At 33.9% G+C, this 16,619-nt stretch overlaps 4 protein-coding genes across 6 annotated transcripts; all 4 read left to right on the top strand.

Moving 5' to 3' along the window:
* Positions 1 to 15: 15 nt before the first annotated feature.
* Positions 16 to 4,099, top strand: Ras64B (ras-like protein 2). Its single transcript, XM_014243718.3, has 3 exons — positions 16 to 269; positions 1,712 to 1,799; positions 1,869 to 4,099. The coding sequence occupies exons 1-3, from the start codon at positions 156 to 158 to the stop codon at positions 2,276 to 2,278; spliced, it is 612 nt and encodes a 203-aa protein (XP_014099193.2). The 5' UTR covers positions 16 to 155; the 3' UTR covers positions 2,279 to 4,099.
* Positions 4,100 to 5,812: 1,713 nt separating this feature from the next.
* Positions 5,813 to 6,482, top strand: Akh (Adipokinetic hormone). The gene is made up of 3 exons (XM_014243715.3): positions 5,813 to 5,923; positions 5,991 to 6,131; positions 6,210 to 6,482. Exons 1-3 carry the CDS (start codon positions 5,855 to 5,857, stop codon positions 6,249 to 6,251), a joined length of 252 nt encoding a protein of 83 aa, XP_014099190.2. The 5' UTR covers positions 5,813 to 5,854; the 3' UTR covers positions 6,252 to 6,482.
* A 1,976-nt stretch (positions 6,483 to 8,458) lies between these two features.
* Positions 8,459 to 16,619, top strand: LOC106625516 (venom protease). Of its 2 annotated transcripts, none has more exons than XM_036364494.2 (7): positions 8,459 to 8,622; positions 14,102 to 14,271; positions 14,985 to 15,372; positions 15,431 to 15,724; positions 15,837 to 16,045; positions 16,168 to 16,239; positions 16,364 to 16,619. In XM_036364494.2, the coding sequence occupies exons 1-7, from the start codon at positions 8,538 to 8,540 to the stop codon at positions 16,496 to 16,498; spliced, it is 1,353 nt and encodes a 450-aa protein (XP_036220387.2). In that variant the 5' UTR covers positions 8,459 to 8,537; the 3' UTR covers positions 16,499 to 16,619. The 2 variants fall into 2 exon arrangements, with proteins under 2 accessions (XP_036220387.2, XP_036220388.2); XM_036364495.2 differs by having other exon boundaries at positions 15,867 to 16,045.
* LOC118681127 (hepatitis A virus cellular receptor 1) lies at positions 12,567 to 13,569 on the top strand. 2 transcript variants are annotated; one of them, XM_036364602.2, is made up of 2 exons: positions 12,567 to 12,889; positions 12,947 to 13,569. In XM_036364602.2, the coding sequence occupies exons 1-2, from the start codon at positions 12,799 to 12,801 to the stop codon at positions 13,411 to 13,413; spliced, it is 558 nt and encodes a 185-aa protein (XP_036220495.2). In that variant the 5' UTR covers positions 12,567 to 12,798; the 3' UTR covers positions 13,414 to 13,569. The 2 variants fall into 2 exon arrangements, with proteins under 2 accessions (XP_036220495.2, XP_036220494.2); XM_036364601.2 differs by having other exon boundaries at positions 12,567 to 13,569.

Below are 16,619 nucleotides of genomic sequence, written 5' to 3' on the forward strand. Positions count from 1 at the left end.
CTGTCAGACATCTTCATTGATCATTAATGTGCATTAATGTGTTCGTTGTGTAGTGAAATGTTTTTCGGGTGGAACCATAGCTAAATTGTAAACGTCAGTCAGTTTCATTTTGAAAACATTGGACCGCAAATAAATAATTATAATATTTTAATAAAATGTCGCGAAATAATACGACCCAAGGCAGTGGATCATCTGTGCAAACCTACAAATTAGTAATTGTTGGAGGTGGCGGTGTGGGAAAATCGGCATTAACAATACAGTTTATTCAGGTATGTTTCAAACGGCAATTGAGCAGATAGTCGATGAGTGGTGTATGGGGGAGGTGTAGCCAGAATACAAAAGCGTAACAAGTTGATTTGGATAAGAGCTTGCCGAGTGCGGAGCCTATCCGCGCATTTCCATTTGTGAATATACGCACGCAAAGACCTTGGACGAGTGTAGCCTCACCAAAAACTTGACATTCGTTTGTCGTTTAATATTAGTATAACTAGTTGCTACCATTTGGGGCAGCAGCTGTTGTCTTCTATGGGATATCGCGCTCATAGTGCGCGGTTTTCGCTGCTAACGTACCATCGAGTCGTAAGTTTCGAGCAACGCCCACATTATAGCGTCATCTTAAGAAAATTTCTAATTCAAAGCATATAACTTTGAGATATTGGTACTACACGGCTTATGCTAAAATACACATTTATGCTATATTATTTTAGCTCAACACCCACCTTAATAATGTTTATGTTGCGTATATATATAGGTATTTACATATATGTATATGCAAATGTTCTAATCTTTATACTTAGAATGACGCATTTGAAACTCTTTAATACACTGCTGTCCAACAATTCCTAAAAAAATATCAAATATTGCAAAGCGTCAAGTTCTTGAATACTGTGAGATATCTCCCCCTAATTGAATTTGAAATTTAAGAATGTATAAACTCATGCGCTTATGTGCACAAATGAAAGGGGGTTAGTGCCAGCATGTTATTGTAGGCTTTAGGCAAATAAATTTGTCTTCATATTTACTTTCCTTAAGTATATGCATATGTGCACAAATATGTAAAAGATTTTCTTGCTATAATAACCTTATTTATGAGCGTATTTTTAGAAATTTACGTCATTTGCAATATTTGTGTATATTTTCATTGAATTCTAAATTAAAATGAAAATTGTTTAGTATAACGGCAATATTTAGTTATACATATACGTATAGATCAAATATTGCTCATTTGTTGCATGAACTCAAGAAGACGCCTTGCTGTTCATAGGCATATATATATATATATATATACATATGTGTACGATTATGTGTACAGTGCTTAAGTGCCTGAGGACTGCCATTGTTTCGTTAGAGATAAAATATATTTACAATTTTTTAGAGTTATGAATGTTGTATGATCAAAACGCGAATAATTTTTTGTGAAGAGTATGATTGCTTAGTAAAAGCTTGCCTGTGTCTTGCTTGACGTGTTTTTTATCAGCTTGTTAAGTAAACATTTTTCTTAGTAAATATTGTTAATTTAAGGAAAATTTATGACAAGTATATCAAGCATATGCGGTATTTACATATGTACGTACACCTATAAGTCAGTATGCCACTTACACTTAGTGTTAGTAATTGTAACTAGTAATTGTACGAGTATGTTATATGTAAAATATATAATTTTAATATCACAAGTTCATATTTGCAACTTTTACTCACTTACCAATTTCAGAGCTACTTTGTAACTGACTATGATCCTACTATTGAAGACTCTTATACCAAACAGTGTGTCATCGATGACATCCCAGCCAAGTTAGATAGTAAGTATATCTATAATTTAAAATTTTTTTAAATTGTTAAACGCTCTGTAATAAATTTGTCTCACATAGTTTTGGATACTGCCGGTCAAGAGGAATTCAGTGCTATGCGTGAGCAATATATGCGCTCTGGTGAGGGTTTCCTGCTTGTGTTCGCTCTAAACGATCATTCCAGCTTTGATGAGATACCGAAATTCCAGAAACAAATCCTACGCGTCAAGGATCGTGATGAATTTCCCATGTTGATGGTTGGCAACAAATGCGATTTGGAACAACATCGACAAGTGTCATTGGAAGAGGCGCAAAATGTAAGCAGAAGTCTCATGATACCGTATATTGAGTGCAGCGCAAAGGCGCGTGTCAATGTGGATCAAGCATTTCACGAGCTTGTACGTATCGTGAGGAAATTCCAATTAGCCGAACGTCCGTTCTTAGAGGAGAGTTATAATAGGAAAAGCAAACGAAAATGTTGCGTATTGTAATGCGATATTAGGCAACAGTTAACAGCTATGCAGAAATTAAAGATTGGAAGACGGTACATGATTTTTTCGAAGATTAATAATAATTTTCGATATCGATGTGGAATTGATGAAAAACGCTGCCAATAAACTGAATTACATAAAGAACTACTTATTCAAAAACATGAAAACCACACACGCACACATACAAAATCTATGCTAATCGCGTAAATGCATAGAACACAAGTGTAACTCATTGCAGCAGCAAACAACGGTACATGTGCAATACAAGGGGAAGGAATTCTTATTTCAGCGTACCACTTGAAAAATCTGTTTGTACACACGTGACGAAAAACAGTTTATGATAATACATTTAGTGAAACGCTACATTTATTGTACAAAAACGAAATTCTAATGCAAGCCACCAGAGTCCATAGTATACACCGAACAGAGCAGAAAGTAAGCTAAAACAGTGATTTGCCACAATAAATCAACGAAAATATCGAATACCGCCAAAAATATTTAATGTTTTTTTATTAATCAAATTAATAAGTCAGTGAAAAACTTGTTAACCAAATTTATGCTAAACGCTAAAAAATCAAAACACCAATTAAAGTTTTATACACATATTAAAGTAAGGAAATATAAAAAAAATTATATATATGTTTGTGAATTTTATAAACTAATTATGTACAACGTCAGGCGATTAAAATGTTTAACTAATAAGTATGTGAGTTTTGTATTTAATATTAAAATAGTTTATTTATTAAGTGATAAAATTGCATTGCGAAAATCGTTATGATTATGCCAAAAGAGATTTGTATTTTTATGCTTAATATTGATTGAGAACACCATTTTTTGCTAATTATTGTCGAAAGAAAATGTTTAAATAACAATTAAAAATGTATAACATTGTTAAACAAATCAAAAAATTATTACACAAAAAGCAAAAAATATTAAACAAAAAGAAAGCAAAATATTAAAGAAAACGAGAAAAACTATTAAAGAAAAATAACAGAAAAATATTAACTAACAGTTAAATGAAACGAATAAAATTTTGAGTGCCTACGTTTTTATATGTACAAATGTATGTATGAGTGTAATGTATGTAAAAGCAAAGGCAGCCAATCAAAATTCGGTTGCAACTGCTGTACCATCCTGATATTCTAAAAGTCTAAAAATAAATAAGACAACGTTGTATTATACTTAACAAATGCTAAAATGCTGAAATGCAAAAACTTATATTGGAAAGTTAAAAAATCTTAAGTCAAATTTACACTTTTCATTTAAGATAGCAAAAAATACAAATTTATTTTTTATTTGTGGATAAAGGAAGTGATTGCAAAAAAAATATATATATAATTTCACATATTTGCAATGGCTAAACACACACGCTGATATTTACATATCTGAATTGCACAAATTACATACAGACAATACACCGAAAAATTTCAATGCACAAGTTTGTTTGTAAGCGTTATATTGAAGATGATGAATATTTTCTATAATATAGCATAACTGCATGTATTACATGTGTATGTATGTGTGTGTGCAGTAAAGGTTGTTTGCACTTATGCAATATGAATGAAATTGAAAGAAATATGCATTTTTAAAACGCACAAGCGCATGTCGCAACATTTTCGTATGGCAAAAATAAAATTCAAATCATCTGTTCACATGCCTAGTATTCGCAGCGCTTGCATTACACATACATACATACATTAATGTACGTATAATACTAATTAAACAAAATATTTTAGCGTTATATTTATATGTATACATTTATGTGAAAAAAAAACAAAAATACATTTAATAAAGCAAGGCCTAATTTTTGTAAAACAAAAATCAACTTTACAAAATTTTCATTTTTGCTTTCTAAAATTTGTTACTTATTATACTCGCAACAGTTTATATTAAATTTGCCATGAAGCTTGTAACAGGCAGAAGGAAGCGTCGAAGACCCTATTAAGTAGCAGAGTGACGAGCTGAGTTGATTTAGCCATATCCGTCTGTCCGCACTAAATGTCTGAATACAGATTATTAACGTTTATATTCTGCCAATCACCTGTTGCCACGATGGATATCATCTGAGCTTCAGCAGTTTTCTTGTAGGCGATACCAGAGAAAAGCTCTCAAATAAACCATATTTTTGAGTCGTACAAAAATTCTGAACTTTTGGTATTTTATGACCGATCAACCACTCTCTTTCTCATACACAATATCTCTAACCTTATCTCGCATTCACACGGATTTCGTAAGTTACAAGACACTAACTCAACCCTCAATAATACCAAACTGCGTTCATAATTGATTAGTCTCAATAGTGGTCATAGTAGCACATGTCAAAGTTTTCTGGCACGATCGACTGCTACATTCTTATCGGCGATATTTAAGTCTCGTCTGTGATGCGCATCACTAAGAGGTGGATTTCTGGCCAGAAGATAATTAAAAGTGTCCTCCAGAGGTAAAACGTCTGTGAGCGGAGTATCAAGCCATATACCACCACTAACACTTTTCAATCCTTACTTTTAACTATAACCGGAAAGAGCCTAGGACAAGTCTCAGTCACACCTCAATACTATTTTCTGTGTGGAAGCTGATTATTTCTCCATGAACAGCCAAGCTCTTTATTAACAAAGACATTGGCTGAATGTTAATCATGAAAATTCTAACCACACAAGGTTCTAATAAACAGTAATAAACGTCTTTGAGTCGTTCGCCAGTTGTAATTGGGTAAAGATAAAGAAACCGTTCTAACTGCATATAATGGTTTCGTTTGGTCGAAGTAAACTATATTGTCTCTGTCTGGTCCGTGGAGTCCATCGATACGTCATGTAAAAATTTCTAATCTTGCCGAAACTGTTGTCGGAACCGTCACTGCATTCCGCTTTATGAGCTTCGACTAATACTTACAAGTTAAGATGGCACCTTTCTTTATTTAGGCAATTCATCCTGGTGCGTCATATACTGCACCATTTCATCTTCTGCCACGTGATTAAGGAGTCACCTCCTGGTAGCAAGAATAGGAAGATCTTTTGAAAAAATAATAATATCTTATGTCAAAGAAGAGGATTGCAATTTACTGTCCTACATGCGATGTGGTCAGCATCACACCTGCTCAAATTTGCTGCATATCCAATCGCTCAATCACCAGCAACTTAATGGACTCTACTAAAAGAAATCGCATGCTTTTTAGGTCTAAGGCTGAAGGAATTGGATGGGGGAATAAATATTCTGCTACTACAACAACCACAAAATCGGAGGCAATATTTTATTTGCATCGAGATTTTGTTGTAAAGGGTGCACATATACGTATAGTGCAAAATCTGGGAAAAAAATTATTAGCAAAAGAGGCAGAAACGCTAACATGTGTATTCTTGACGTCAATTTACTATTTCCAATCAAACCCTACTAGTGAAATACTCATGCCGATTTGAGTGAAGACCGCAAAGTGCTCAGCTAATTAAAAAAATAATAATGGATGTCTAAGGACCACAAGGACATTGCGTATGCCCTGCAATGAACACAAATAAATCAGATTCATATAAAAAGCCTCAATAAAGTGCTGATAAGCAAGCAACGTTTCGCACAGTTTTCAAGATGAACTCAACACGTACACAACTCTTCGCCGCCATGCTTTTGCTCTTCTTGGCTGTGGTCAACTGTCAGGTGCACATATAGTTCACGAAAAACGGCCAGTAAATTGGTAAATAAAACAGTTACAATCTATTTACAGTTGACCTTCTCACCAGATTGGGGCAAACGTTCGGTGGGCGGTAGCGTGGGTGGTGGCACAGCCAGCTTCTTCGATACACAGTCTAGCGGCAATTGCAAGACCTCGAATGAGATGCTGCTCGAAATATTCCGCTTTGTTCAGGTAAAGACAGCTGTGGCGTATGAGTAATTTTCGAAGCGCTGTTAATATTATATAACCCTTTGCCATAATTATTCACAGGCAGAAGCGCAACTCTTCCTGGACTGCAAGCATCGAGAGTAGAAGACACGACATTAATCACCACATAAATATTCGAAATTTTTAATTTGTATGTGTAATTGTTTTGCATTCTTTATTTGGGGTAGTCGGCATTAGTTTGGATGAAATCCGATTTTCAATCCTTCAAATGCTTATTTATATTTAATGCATAAAATATAGTGTAATACCAATGAATGTATATGTAAAATACTTATTATAAATAAAATACTAATGAATGCATGCCAGTAAAGCAAATCTGCGTCGGCTTTCTATTGACCCACTGTAAGGGGGAAATTACAGGTTTTTACGATTGCCAATAATTGGGCAAATACAAAGTTATTAATTTTACAATTAAATTTGGTGTTGTGCCAATAACTGTAATTGAGTTTTCAATGTCAATGCTGCAAACCCTGCAGGAAACTGTAAAATTATAATATACCTCATAAAGTTCATCTCCATCTCCTGAGTAGTTCGAACAATGACCAAAATGACGTTTTAATAATCAACTAGATTTTGTGTAGATCAAGATTAATAGAGCTGCTAAAATCTTTTAAAGTGGGCCGATTGTTTTGCAAATATTTTGAATGAACATATGTATGTATATTTGAGAACATTTCCCGAAAAAAGCAAATGTTTTCGAAGATATGAGCGTATTTTTAATAATTTTTTTAACTATAATCGGCTACCAAAACTTTAAACGCTTTTTTTCCGAAATACTTTTTTTCAGAAACGGTGATTTTCTTAAATATTAATTTCGATTTTGTAAGCCACTCTGAGTGTAAATTTTATACAGAAACTGACTTTTTTAGAAAGACGCCATTTTGTTAAAAAACATCATTACGTGTTTTCAATTAAAGTTATAATTTCGGTTTTTGAATGTGAGATAATTTTAAGCAGAATTCCTTTTTTCCAAAATTTATCTAAAATCCCTATTTAACCTTAGTCTGCGTTCTTCTGATTATAAGCTCAACAGTCGATTGTGATTCATAGATCCAACTACTCTAGGAAAACTCACAACATTAGGTGAGGTTAAAACCAAACAATTTAACTGACCCACACATATTATGAAAAGATTCACCTTCCTTCTCTTTTTACTACATGATCGTATTGTTCAATTCGGGCCAAAATAAATCACTTTGATCATTCTCTGTTGCTCTCTGGCTGTGGTGAGACACTCCCCCTGAAATTTCATTCATTGTTACTTGTGTGGATTGGTAGCTATGTTAACGGCATAGATGAGCAAACCAGCTATAGCGCAGTTGGAAGGCATCTTCGATTCCCCAACACTTCTGTGCTCGCTGTATTTGAACACTACTCTCTTGAATGCACGACAATAGAGTTTATGGGTTGGTACCTCTATAAAGTTTTATCCTCTTGTTCTTTCATAATATGTTTATGGTAGTCTATACTATATATACTAGTTGATTGTTCGATTTACCACTCTCTAAATTTTGCAATTAATGGGGAAAAATACTTATTTTGTTACTTACAGATTCTGATATACCCGTACCTACCTCCGAGTGTGTTTCTGACAGTGAAAAGCTTGACAGTTATTATGAAATCTCTTGATGTAATTATTATTAGAATTTTTTAGAAAGTAGTGTAAGATGCTCACCACAAATTCGTAAGAATCCGTCTAATAAACTGGCAAAGTTTTTGGTGCGTTTGTACTCTTTATATTTACTTACGAAAAGTTTGAAAAAGAGGAGCAACGAACTTATATAGTCATAATTATTAGTCGACGAAATATCAATGATTTTTTTTTTTGGTTCAAATTTTTCTTTTATAATTGAGATAATTTTACAAACAATAAAATATGCTGAAATATATACATATTTAAACGTTAGGTCCTTTAGCAGTTAATGACTTTTTGGCCTTTACTTTCAATTTTTTTCATAATTCTATCATTACATACAGTGCTTTAGTTTAATGAGTTCAAATAATAATATTAATGTTTAATTTTTTCTTACTTTAATCATAGCTATAAACAATACTTTATAGATTGCTACACATACAAACACATGTATGTATGTATGTGCGCACAAATTGTTGCAATTGTAACAATTATACCATTACTATGATTAAGTGAATATTTTTTCCCAACGCTTCCATTATCCATTGTTTCAATGTATCACTAGACATTTAGTGTCCGATGATGTTTCGGGGATTTACGCAATTGTTGACTATTTAAAAGTGTAACGCGTTCAGATTGACTCGGTCAATGATAACACTTACACCCGGGCAGTTGTAGCATTAGGACTACGGACCTCTTTAACTTTAAAATTCTAATATTTTATTAAACTAACATAAATGAAACGGAGATTGTGTAATTTTAAGGTGAAGAGGTGCATTGTTTTAATAGCCTGGCTATTGAATATCGTGGAGTCCATTGAATGTGAGTGACAATATTTTGTTTGTTTTTATTTTTTATCTTTGTAGTTCAATCATTTATTAACAAGAGTGAAATATACTTATGATAATAACAGTGCATGCACGGACGTTTAGTACAAATTTGGTATGACTCATATTAAGGGGGTATTCTAAGCAAGAGTTTCAGGTAAATTTTGTAGTGTCGTAAAAAAGGCAATTCATATTTTTACTACACATTTTCTTTAATTGTTATTTTTTAACATTAAAAGAATACAGGAAAATATCAAAAAATTGAAAATTTCAAAAATTAGCAGCTGATAAAGTGGGGTTCTCAAACAATCCATATCCACCATTTCAATCCTCCTAGCAATCTGAAGCAAAAAAAAAAGCTGGAATAGACTTCACAAATAACGAAGTTTCCGTATAAGAAATTGATTTTGAGTGTTCAGTTTGTATAACAGCTATAAGATATAAAAGTCCGATCTGGAAAATTTCTTCAGATATTGTGGCGTTGACTTAGAAAATAGTCTATACTAAAGGCAGCTATATTCTATAGCGATCCGATCAAAACAATTTTTCGTAGAGATATCTTTTCAAAAGAAAAAGTTTTCCATATAAGCACTTGATTCCGATCGTTCAGTTTGTATGACAGCTATATGCTATAGAGGTCCGATATCGGCGATTCCGACAAATGTGCAGCTTCAACATGTGCAAAATTTCATTCGATATCTCAAAGTTCGCGTATGGTTATACAGACAGACAGACATACGGACATGGTTAAATCGACTCAGCTCTTCATGTTATCATTAGGATCAGGAGGATACAATGGACCGCCAAGATTATCGCATTTTTATTTCTTATAAACAAAATTATACTATACTATTTATTTATGTATGTATATATATAATACAGGGTGGCTCACGAATCGTGCTACAAAAATAAAACATAATAACTTTTTTTTTTAATCAATGCCTTACATAAATTTTTTTTGTGTATAGCAAATTTTATTTTATTTTATATATTTAATTATTTTTAAAAATTATGGACCGTAAATGACCTTTATGCTCAGCCACGCATATGCGACACCTAATTAGAAAATTATTCATTGCGGTCTAAAAGGTTGAAGTCCAGTATTGTCTCAATTATCGATTTAATGGACTGCTTCAATTCAGTCAGATTTCTGGGGTTTGTTTTGTACATCTCTTGACCGCTTGACATAACCCCATAAAAAGAGTCTGATACAGTCAGGTCAGCTGACCTTGGGAGTCAGCGGAAAGTGGAGTCTCTTGATATTATTTTTTTTTAATTTTCGTTGGAGTTCGGCAATAATAAGTCTGGCTATTTGCGCAGTTACTCCATCTTGCTGGAACCAAACGCTATTGAATAGGATTCGTCTTCGGCACAGTTCTGGGTAAAAAAACTTATTCAACATCATTAAACAACGGTGGTACAGTCTTCTTGCGATATATGTTTACCAACCACATAATGGTCCATCTACTCGGGGAAGTGCCTCCGAAATCACGATTGAATTCTCTTTGAACTGAAATGACGGACTGCAAAGCATGGTACCGCTGCACTATCGTAACCATCTTTTCTGTATCCCAGGCATTTATTTTTAATATTTTTAATAATAACCTGCTAAATAAAAAAAAAAGTAAGTGGAATACCCACACAGAAAAAAAGTTACTATGGTTTGTTAAGGTCGAAAACTTGCTTCATACGAGTCGCCTTTGTTAATGACGATAATCATTTTGGTTAATGTTTTGGGTATGAAGTGTGTCAATGCTAGACTCGTACGAAAAGACCTGAATCTTCTGCAGAAATGACGTCGAGGTTTAAAAATATTAGGTCGAAAATGTTCAACCATTTACCTAATGGCGCTGCAAAAATGAGCTGAAATCAAAAAAATCAAAATTCGCTGAAGGCACCGAAGGCCATACCAGTCGAGTGTTATAGTATTGGTTTAAGCGTTGGCATGCTTGTATCGGCTCTGGAGTCTATTTTGAAGGCAATAATACAGATTTGTATTAAAATACATTAATTTTTTTTTGTTTTTTGTCAGTCCGGGTCAAATTTGATCATATGATATACATATAAGTAATCTCTTGTTTTATATGTACTTAGAGCTATTGTACAAAACAGTTGTATTCTAGATATCATAGATATGTATATGTTTAATTTGAATGAAAGAGGTGGATGGATAGTCGGGAAGCCTGCCCTTTAAATAAGAAGTAAAAACCTGAAGGTTATTTGAGGTTAGAAAGAATTAATGCAGTTATATGTGAGCGAAGTACCACAATAAATAGATTTAATTGACATGTTATTCCATTAGTTTATTCTAATATAATACAGTCGGGTCTATGTAACCAGTACGAAGTCAAATATAAGTCGGACCAAGGGTGATCGTCGAAGCAGTATTCTCTAAAACTATTTTAGAATTGCATCAATCTGTTACAAAAACAAGCAGTACATATAAAAGTCATTATAAATACTGCGTAACATTTTTCATTACCATATAATAAAGCTCGTGGTAAGCTTTCTACTTCAAACGGCTAATATAGTCACCAAAATCTACACAGAAATCGAAAAGGCTAGCAACAACAATTACTCTGGTGATTATTTGTTAACGAATGTTAGATTGCCAATGGGGTATTCCTGCTTGGAGACAGTATCTGCGATACCTTGAAGTGCTGATACTTTATGGGTTTAGGAAGTATCAAACCGAAACAAATTTGGTTGATTTCATTTAGCTAAATTAATTTCCTACTGGCCATGTCAAAGTGTGAATACAAACACATTCCAACAGCAATTACAAAATGCTATACAATTAAGAATTGGATAAACCAGCTCGTCAGCGGTGGCGTCAATAAAATAGAATATGAGTGTGAATGATAAAAAAGCCACTGGCCGAGTTATTTTAATTTGATCAAATAAACACTTTGTTCCTTCGTAAACCGTCATGCGTGAAATAATGATTTAATCGAAAAAATTCACATATTTTTCTGTATATAAAGCCTAAAACAATACAGTTTAGTATTATTTTTGTAACATTTTACATTTTTCAATGGTTAAAGGGTGCAAATTAAGTAAAAAGTATCTTAAGAATTTTTAATTGAAAAATTTTAACTAGTTACTCTATATTAGAGGGTCAAAGGGCTGATAGTGCAAAAAGGGCTTTAAATATTCTCCCTGCCACGAAAAAAATAAACTTATCAGCCACGACACGGATAGATATATTTATACACATAACACATCCGTAGAGTTAAACTTATAGAATTTATTGATATCAGGTATGGGTTATAGAACACCAATAGCATAATATATCGAAACAATGCTCCATGACACATAAGTGGAGCTATCGATATATAGATATCAGCTAAAGATAATTCATGATCTGATCAAATTTGGCTCAGACTGGGTTGTTGAAAACAGTACTTGAAAATCATCGTATTGGCACTAGAAAGATAAGACAGTATCATAAAATCTCTTATGGATCGACTCAACATATTTTGATTAATATTTTGCAAAAAATTAAGAATTAAAATATGCTTTCCTTAGGAAGCCCATATTTAGTAATTGTCGCCAAACCTAAAGGAGTAATAAATGAATAAAAAGAGCTTTTATAGCTTTAATGAGGTATTCACAGCTATTTAATAGTTTGATATGAGAGCAAACATGGCGAGCAGAGAATTAGCAAAAGATATAATCAATTCCGATCGGTCAAGTACTCAGTGAAGCACTTGAAAGCAGCTGATATTATAATTATGGAGAATGTTACCTCTTATTATGACCTTATTGACAAATTATCGAAATATGCAACAATATTTACATGACCCTGTATGAGACTGTGCAATTAAAGCTTTATACATAATTGAATTTAATAGGTGACGATGCGTTCGCTCTTTATGACAAGCAAATAATGCAAAAAGCCAATATTTATTATAAAATAATTTTTGGAGTACACGAAGTAGGAAATTGCTGCTAACTGCAAAAAAGTTAAACCAATGGTGGTGAATGGTTGACAAGTTGACAAATGGGCCTAATACAGTTGAATGCAGCAAGTCGCCGCGTTTGGTCGCATCGGTGCGTTTACGTTAAACATAACGCGTTTAAACGGAATTCCATTTGATGCTCTGTTATGTAGCTGGGTGTACAGTTATTTACTCAACATAAACCGAAGTTGCTTGAATTATTGGCCAGCATGCTGTGGACGGATCTGTGCTATAAACTTTACTTTTGGCCATTTCTCAATTATCTGGCGGGAATCAAAGGAATTTGTCCATTTTATCCAGGTTTTTTCCCCCTTATCACACTGCCACCAGGCACTATATTGACAACGCCATCCACAGTGACTACAACCACAACCACAACTGTAACCACAACTACTACTACAGCCGGCACCACAGTGCCCACATTTTCACCAACACCACCAACGGTCCCTACACTGCCGCCATGTCCGGCTCAGCCACTGCTGTGTTTAAATGACGGCACTCCTCCGATACCTTACTGCCCATGCATTGACCCAAGGCAAAGTGGTCTGGTAAATGCAATGGGCGCAACTACATTGACGCCGTCTTTGGCGCTACGAGCGGGCGCGGCCATATCGTCAGACCGTCTTGTCTTCATGCCGGTTAACGCTCAACCGAATGTTGCTCAGAATTTACAACAACAACAACCAAGTGGTAGTTCTAATTTTAATTTTCCTTTGCGCTCACGAAATGGCGTACAGCCGAGCGCAACGCCCGGTCCAGTCGGCTCGGATACGTTAATTTTCAGTTCGCTTAGCGGACGTCGGCGCAGGAAACGGCGAAAGTGAAATGTGTACTACATGAAAGAATTGAATTTGCTAATGTTTTTGTATTTCAATTATGAATGAACGATTATTTAGTAGAAAGTAGAATAAATATGGATTCATTTTCATAAAATAGTTTATAGAAAATACTAATGGCCGAAATAATATGAAATTGCACTGTGCCCCTTTAATATTATATTATAATCTAATCAAACCATATTAATAATATAATCGAAATTGGAAATAAATTAAGTTTTATTATAATTACATTATTTTATAATTAATGTATAATATATTATTTTCATATTATATAATATTACATCCTATATAATATTTGATATTTAAATATATTAAGTTTAAAAGTTTCATTATATTTAAAGTTCATTTGATTCAAAATTAGTAAAAAGAAAACATATTCATTTAGAGTTCTAACCTAAAAAATTGACTATTTGAAACAAATTTTCTATTATAGCCTAAGTATGTATCATTTATTATTTTTATGATATCAAAACACTCGCATAAATAAAATAATTATTTCCGGTAATTATATGACGATTGGAAACTTAATTGAATAACTTTTAGGTATATAATATACAAATAAATTTTTTGGTAACACATACACCGGTTTGAACAATTTTTACTTTCTATCTCATTTCTTAATTTTCCATTACTTTTCCTCTCTCATTTCTTTAAATTTAATATTTTCCCTTAGCGCAATATTGTGTAGATTCTAGTCAACGAAGTGGCCAATGCGTGTACATGAGTTCGTGTCCACAACTGATTCAGGACTACTATGAAGCTGCAAGATTTTCGCCAAATTTACCGGATTTTCAGACTTTCGTGAGCGGTTCAATGTGTGGATTTGATGGCAATAATTTGTTGGTAAGTATACAACTACTAGTGTATATGATAAACATGTTCATCTAGATATAGTGAATAGCAGAGTTACTATATTTGTTTTTAGCCCAGCAGTTAAAAGAGAATACTTGTCGTCGATTGTCTTGGTGAAATATGTTTTGTAGCTTTATGTTGTTTTAACGAAATTCTTAAAACAATTGGTAAATTTTAGTTGCTATTAGGACTATGTGACCAACAGATCAACAGATTTGGTGTATGGGGGTATGGGCAGGTATTACATGCTGTTGACACGATCTAAAATCAAGCGTCATATTTTTATCCAACTTCATCCAAATGTCTCACATGTTGACCGATATGTATGCATTATTCAACATATTTGTTTATACGGATGACTGTTGATGGAACTTACGCCTTCGAGTGTCAGCGTTCTCAATAAATTTCATTCTATGGTCATCAAAAATGATGTTGTAGATGTTTTGATAATTTCGGCCATTGCCTTCGTCATCTTTTGGACTCATATATCCTGTGTGGAATTTAGCAAACCACTTACGAGTGGTTGCCTCGTTTGGTCCCGTCCAGATAATACTCATCAAACATCTTTTGGTATCAGCACCACTTTTTTATAAAAAAATTGTGTTTCATTACCACTCGAATTTGAAGGTCTTTTGACGCTAAGAAGTTCATTTAAAATTTCATACCGCTTGACTACTTATAACACATACTAAATTTATTTCCAGATCTGCTGTGCTTCCAACCAAAACAACCCACCTCTAAGTGGAGTTTCAAATCCCCCCACTCCGCAGCAAGTCAACCCGTATGCTTCTGCATTTAAATTTTCTTCATTAAATTCACTTTCAAATGTACAAACGTCAACACTTACGTTGCCAATAACAGCTACATCGCCGATAACACCATCATATTTACCACCGATCAATATGTCAGAAAGTACAAAACCACCCGCGAATCCTACTGATCCGCCCGTCCTACCACCCTATAACAGTCCAAGTATAAATTCCTACACAACAATTGTACCAACGCGTTTGTCGCCTAAGATGAGAGGAGGTGAGTGCGGCTTGAGCACAGCTTATACCAATAAAGTTGTAGGCGGCACGGAAGCGAGACGAGGTGAGAGCATGACATTCATTATAACAACTAGTAATGCAATTGTTTTCATGTATTTTAGGCGCATACCCCTGGATTGTCGCCTTGGGTTATCGCGATGAGAATAGAGCGAATTCATTGCAATTCCTCTGTGCTGGTAGTTTAATATCGAACCGTTATATTTTAACATCGGGTCATTGCATAAGTCCTATGCTGATCACAGCACGTCTGGGTGTCCACGATATTAGTGATCCCAACGAGACGGGTGCTATAAACATACCCATTGAACGTAAAATCATACATGAACAATATGACTCGCATTATATAATTAATGACATTGCATTGGTTCGCCTAAGTGCACCGGCTCCTGATACGGGTAAGTAAGGTCGGAGGTCTTAATGCATGTCTTCATATCTGGGTTTAGCCCTTATATTTAATTAATGTATATATAAATGTGATTCCATAAGCACATATGTTGTATTTCTTAGCATATATAAATACGATTTGCCTACCCGAAGGCGAGCTATTCGCAAAAGATTTCGTAGGCAACAATCCGTTCGTCGCTGGTTGGGGTGCAGTGAAATTTCAAGGACCAAGTTCGAATGTTTTGCGTGATGTTCAGGTGCCAATTGTGACTCAACAAACTTGTATACAGTCTTATAAAGCTACATTTCAAAATTTAGTATTCACAGATCAGGTAAGTTTTGGAGATATGTATATCCACAATTTATAAAGATTCTAACGGAAAAACTCTGTGATACTATATAAAAAATGTATTTCAAATGTGACTAAATGACTAAAATTGATTTTCTTTATTAGTTTATTTGCGCTGGCAATTCTCATGTAGATGCTTGTCAAGGGGATTCCGGTGGGCCATTAATGATGCCGATGGTAATAATATTTGCTTACATTATATCAAGCCTTATATGGCTATATTTGGATATCCGTTTACACATACTTATTTATAAACTGCCTTGATAATCATTTGTAACTGCTCTGCTTATAATATTTTTAGCTGGAAAATGGCGCTTATCATTATTACATACTGGGTTTAGTTTCTTATGGCTATGAATGTGCTCGACCCGGATTTCCTGGTGTTTATACACGCGTGGCTTCCTATATACCATGGATACTCAATCATATGGTTTAGTAAGGGCACATAATCTCAAAGATGATTTTTAATTGTAAAAATAAAAATTGTTAATAATTTTTTTTATTATCTTTTTAAATAAATTCTGTAAAATTTTTCTCGTTGCCAACTGAAATAGAAA

This window comes from Bactrocera oleae, chromosome 6 (genome assembly GCF_042242935.1).
Source record: "Bactrocera oleae isolate idBacOlea1 chromosome 6, idBacOlea1, whole genome shotgun sequence".
Lineage (NCBI taxonomy): Eukaryota > Metazoa > Arthropoda > Insecta > Diptera > Tephritidae > Bactrocera > Bactrocera oleae.

Bases quoted from the DNA above. Each gene is read 5' to 3' on its own strand.
- Ras64B (XM_014243718.3), top strand. From the start codon at position 156: ATGTCGCGAAATAATACGACCCAAGGCAGTGGATCATCTGTGCAAACC. The intron at 270-1,711 runs GTATGTTTCAAA...TACCAATTTCAG, and splicing joins TAACAATACAGTTTATTCAG to AGCTACTTTGTAACTGACTA. The intron at 1,800-1,868 runs GTAAGTATATCT...TGTCTCACATAG, and splicing joins CATCCCAGCCAAGTTAGATA to TTTTGGATACTGCCGGTCAA.
- Akh (XM_014243715.3), top strand. From the start codon at position 5,855: ATGAACTCAACACGTACACAACTCTTCGCCGCCATGCTTTTGCTCTTC. The intron at 5,924-5,990 runs GTGCACATATAG...ATCTATTTACAG, and splicing joins TGGCTGTGGTCAACTGTCAG to TTGACCTTCTCACCAGATTG. The intron at 6,132-6,209 runs GTAAAGACAGCT...AATTATTCACAG, and splicing joins AAATATTCCGCTTTGTTCAG to GCAGAAGCGCAACTCTTCCT.
- LOC106625516 (XM_036364494.2), top strand. From the start codon at position 8,538: ATGAAACGGAGATTGTGTAATTTTAAGGTGAAGAGGTGCATTGTTTTA. The intron at 15,373-15,430 runs GTGAGAGCATGA...CATGTATTTTAG, and splicing joins CGGCACGGAAGCGAGACGAG to GCGCATACCCCTGGATTGTC. The intron at 16,240-16,363 runs GTAATAATATTT...TAATATTTTTAG, and splicing joins GGCCATTAATGATGCCGATG to CTGGAAAATGGCGCTTATCA.
- LOC118681127 (XM_036364601.2), top strand. From the start codon at position 12,799: ATGCTGTGGACGGATCTGTGCTATAAACTTTACTTTTGGCCATTTCTC.